This window comes from Lottia gigantea (assembly GCF_000327385.1).
Source record: "Lottia gigantea unplaced genomic scaffold LOTGIsca_182, whole genome shotgun sequence".
NCBI lineage: Eukaryota > Metazoa > Mollusca > Gastropoda > Lottiidae > Lottia > Lottia gigantea.
Genome location: NW_008708330.1, coordinates 277,078 through 281,450, shown reverse-complemented (window position 1 = coordinate 281,450; position 4,373 = coordinate 277,078). Strand labels below are relative to the sequence as shown.

At 32.1% G+C, this 4,373-nt stretch overlaps 1 protein-coding gene across 1 annotated transcript; it reads left to right on the top strand.

Moving 5' to 3' along the window:
* Positions 1-2,658: 2,658 nt before the first annotated feature.
* LOTGIDRAFT_238994 (hypothetical protein) lies at positions 2,659-3,887 on the top strand. Its single transcript, XM_009052447.1, has 2 exons — positions 2,659-3,443; positions 3,729-3,887. Exons 1-2 carry the CDS (start codon positions 2,718-2,720, stop codon positions 3,849-3,851), a joined length of 849 nt encoding a protein of 282 aa, XP_009050695.1. The 5' UTR covers positions 2,659-2,717; the 3' UTR covers positions 3,852-3,887.
* Positions 3,888-4,373: the final 486 nt, after the last annotated feature.

The following is a 4,373-nucleotide window of genomic DNA, read 5'->3' as shown; positions in this document are numbered from 1 at the left end:
AAAAGAAAAAAAAAGATTCAACATTTGCAAAATTTTAAGAAAGCATATCGGCCGACTTACATGTTATTTTTGAAAATAGTTATAATTCATAATCGTGAAACTCTGATGAGTAACAACAACATGTTTTTTCAGGTTCTGTTTTAATATTCTATATCACTCTACATGTTGCTCGCATAGTGTGAAACCCCGAGTAACAACATGTTGTTTTAGGTTCTGTTTTAATATTCTATATCACTCTACATGTTGCTCGCATAGCGTGAAACTCTGATGAGTAACAACATGTTGTTTTAGGTTCTGTTTTAATATTCTATATCGCTCTACATGTTGCTCGCATAGCGTGAAACCCCGAGTAACAACATGTTGCTTCAGGTTCTGTTTTAATATTTCTATTTTATAATCAGAAAGAAGGTCACAACTTAAAACTGTAGCTGGTAAATAAGAAAAATTTAAAACACCTGCTACCAAAAAAACCCAAATGATATCAGACAGAGGTTTGTTTTGCAGCGCCTTTTATTACGAAACTTAGACTTGTGTTTCATTTAAAGGGATTGTAAAAAGGTTTTCTTAACTTTGTATATATATTCCAGTTTTCAGTCAGGTGTCTGTGGTTCTTGCAATTCCACTAAAACTAAGTGTTTGATGATGTCACTATAGTAAAATCTGCTTACATTATATAAGTCCTTTGCGATAGTGCTGTCATCATAAGCTTAGTTTAGTTTGGAAATATAAATACTTACAAAGATAGAACTAATGTAGAAATAGGAAGAGATTCACTTTGTAACTCTGGATATTCAAATATATCATCTGATTTGACCATTAAACATTGTAAACCATTCTAAAATAGAACATTAGTCAAAAGATAAAATATTCACCAGGTGGCTAATTAATAACAGCAATAACTTTCAGGAAGTAGTGCTTGCTGAGGACCAGAGATCACTCACAATATTAAGGTCATTTAGTACCTTTAGATTTTTCAACCGTCAATTGTCTACAATGCAGTTTAGAGGGGCTGGCATGGAATGTGTCTAGTTATTCAGATGTGCTAATAGCTTGGTCAGTTCAAATAAAAATATAGCTTTCCACATCTTTGATCATCTATTACAAAATGGCAGACTGGGAAACCTCTGGTGAAACTTTTTTTGACCTTGTCTACATGCACACCCAAGGTTTTACAAGTCTTTTTTAGTGCAATAATATGAGCTTCAAATAGTGTTCATTCAAAATTCCCCCTATTGTACACAATAATTACACTTCCTGTCTATATTTGCCTACAGTTGCCTTCTATCTGAATAGCATTCTTACATTGGGATGGTTTCTATCATATGACTACAAGATAAATGGGTATATATAACTAAGTTAAAAATACCTGATAAACTTGATCTGGTGCAATATTAGATAATAGTTCTAATAATATACCATAGATCTGTCTCCATCTTAACGGCTACAAAAATATAGAAACAAGTCATACTGGTAGTCATACAAGTCATCTGATTTGATTGTCATTCTCCATTTTAAAGATCTGAGCAACCAATATAATGGCTAATCACATACTTGAACCTTTTTTTATATCTTTGTAAACCAACTCTTAGCCAGATTTTTTATTCTGAAAAGTGTTATGGATAGCTGGTAAAAAAATTAAATAGGTTACTACATCCTGTCAAAGACTTATATTTATATACTCAGTTGGACATGTTTTGCTGTCATAAAGCAACATTGTCAGTTGAAAATATTTAAAACTTTAACTCACGTCTGGCTTCCTAAAGTCACTCTCCACCACATCAATTTTCCTCTCATGAAAAAAACTAATAATTTCACTTAATTTTAACACAGGGAAACAATAAGACTGTGACATTTTGTTACCTGAAAATACAAAAACTACTAGTATTATTAGCACAACTAGAGAGTATCCCTTATTAAGAAAAAAAACTCTTGATTCGGTGAGTTAAGTCATATTGCAAGAAAAATCTTTTCTTTTTGTCTTTTTGGTTAGGCTTAAATTGTAAGTGGCAGATAATCAAGCTGTAGGCGGAATGGTATTAAAAAAATTTCATTAGTACAGTGAAAGTAAATAATTCATGCTGGCATGCAACCTAGATGTGGAACCACTTTTCGTTGTCAGTCTTAACTCAAATACTATCCATGATTGTGACTGTCGCTAGTGAGTAAATACTAACTGTGTGACTGTCAGTATCTGTCAGTTAGCCACTAGGCCTACTGCCCTAGCACTGTGGCACGACCAGGGTGGGACTGTCACTTGACTCAGTTAGATTCGTTTCACTGTACAGTAGAGTCTGGGAATGTAGTTTTGAATCAAGCCTAATAGCTTTGATCGATAGAAATCATGTGAAATGTCATAAATACTCACTATTATAAGAATCCGTTTTTTCAAAACAAACTCTCAAATTTGGCGGCCATTACCTAAATTTCATGGCGAAAATTGATGGAAACGAAAATATTTGACTGTTGTAACCATAGCTCTATGGTTGTATCAAAACATTCTTTCATGAAATCAAACAACGAGAATAAAATATTCTTTATATTTATCTTTTATTTCTTAATCTTTCTGTGTTAAAACAGAGAAATATGTTCGTTTTCTGTCATATTGATTCCAAAAATTAGAGTTACCTCCCTTTAATGGCTTATTTTTTGTGAAAATCACAACGTTCTTTTAAATTCGTGAAATTCGATTAACATTCCCGTGAAACTTGCAATCAATTATGAATTTGTCAAAAACTAAACAGGCACCTACGTCTCAAATTGAAGAATTCATTTTTCAGGATTTTTTGCTTGCCAGAAGACAGAATTGTCCCTCTGAAAATGTCACTTCTGATTTTGTGTTTGTTTTTGAAAATGACTCTAAAACTGATGCAACATTTGTTATGCATACAATGCTCAATTCTTATTTAAAGCAAGGTTTCAATGTTTGCTTTGTTTCTTTGACCCAGTCATTTGGTCATTATAATTCAGTGTCACAGAAACTTGGTGTTGATCTAAAATCACTAAGGGAATCAAAGCAGCTTGTGTTTGTAGAAGGTTTAAAACATTTGGGAAATAGCATAATATCACAAAGTGACAATGTTTCTATCGCAGAGACAGATGACTTTAGAAGTCTGATTTATAATAACAGTTTGTGTGAATTATATAATAACTTGATAACCTATGTTGATCAACTGGGCTCGGAGGGAAAGCCAGTGGCTGTGATGATTGATGATATTTCTATGTTGCTTAGTATCGGAGTGTTATCAAAGGACATTGTTTCCCTTTGCCATAGTCTCCAGTCTCATCTCACTCAAAGAAAACTTGGACCTTTAATCACTCTGTCTAATAATTATGGTGATGATGATGACTGTTTGTCTATGGTCAAGTTTTTAAGACATTTATGTACAGTATCAATTCAGATTTCTAGTTTACCAAGTGGTTATTGTAAAGATGTACATGGACAGGTTAGTTTTTATTTTAATAACCTAGAGTTACTAAAAATTAATTCAAATAGTATTATTGAAAGTGGCATAATAATCTTGCCAAGTATTCTGGTGTCTGGACTGGAACCACAAACCAAAAACGGCAGGGTGTAAATAGAACGGGATAGCTTTTATTGTCTCTGAAAAACTTTTTCAAATATATTCAAACACATTGTGCTATCATTAATTTTAGCTCTCATATTATACTGATTTATTTCCTCTTTCTGTGCAAGGTTCATTCTAATGATTGTATCTTTGACATTTCAGATGAAAATATTGCGAAGAAATCAGTTAGGTAGAAATAAAGCGATAGAGAGAACAGTACAGTTTAAAGTTAATGATAAAAATGTGAATTTATTTGCTGTCGGTTTATCTTTAGCTGTTTTATGATATTTATTAATAAATAATGAAAAATTATATAATTTTATTATCATGTTGTCTTGATCTATCAAGAGTAGGAGTTTTTGAAGTGATATATTTGCCCAGGGGGGTTAAAGAAAATGTTAGAATTTGCAACCTAATGTACAGAATCTGTTTTCCACAAAATTTGTTTCACTAAATCGAATTGATGGCGTTCAAACCCTGGCTAATCAAATCTAGTGGCAATGTGCATCTTTGATATACTAAAATGATATATATATATTGGTATGTATTGTAAGTGACATAGGCCATGCTCATTATTCTTTAACACTTGATGTCACTCTGCAACTAGATTCGTTAACTCATCACCCCCTGTGAAATGCTGTGATAAACATATTTGTTATCACAGTTAAAGATTTACAGCAAACATCTTGTATATCTTAGTAACTATGACAGACATATTTTCATTACCTATTATACAGTAACTGATTTACAACAAACATCTATTCTTCCTCATATTTAATTTATATTTACAATGACTTGTTTAATTAT

Coding starts and splice junctions, on each gene's coding strand:
- LOTGIDRAFT_238994 (XM_009052447.1), top strand. CDS start 2,718: ATGAATTTGTCAAAAACTAAACAGGCACCTACGTCTCAAATTGAAGAA. Junction 3,444..3,728: donor GTAAAGATGTACATGGACAG/GTTAGTTTTTAT, acceptor TTGACATTTCAG/ATGAAAATATTGCGAAGAAA.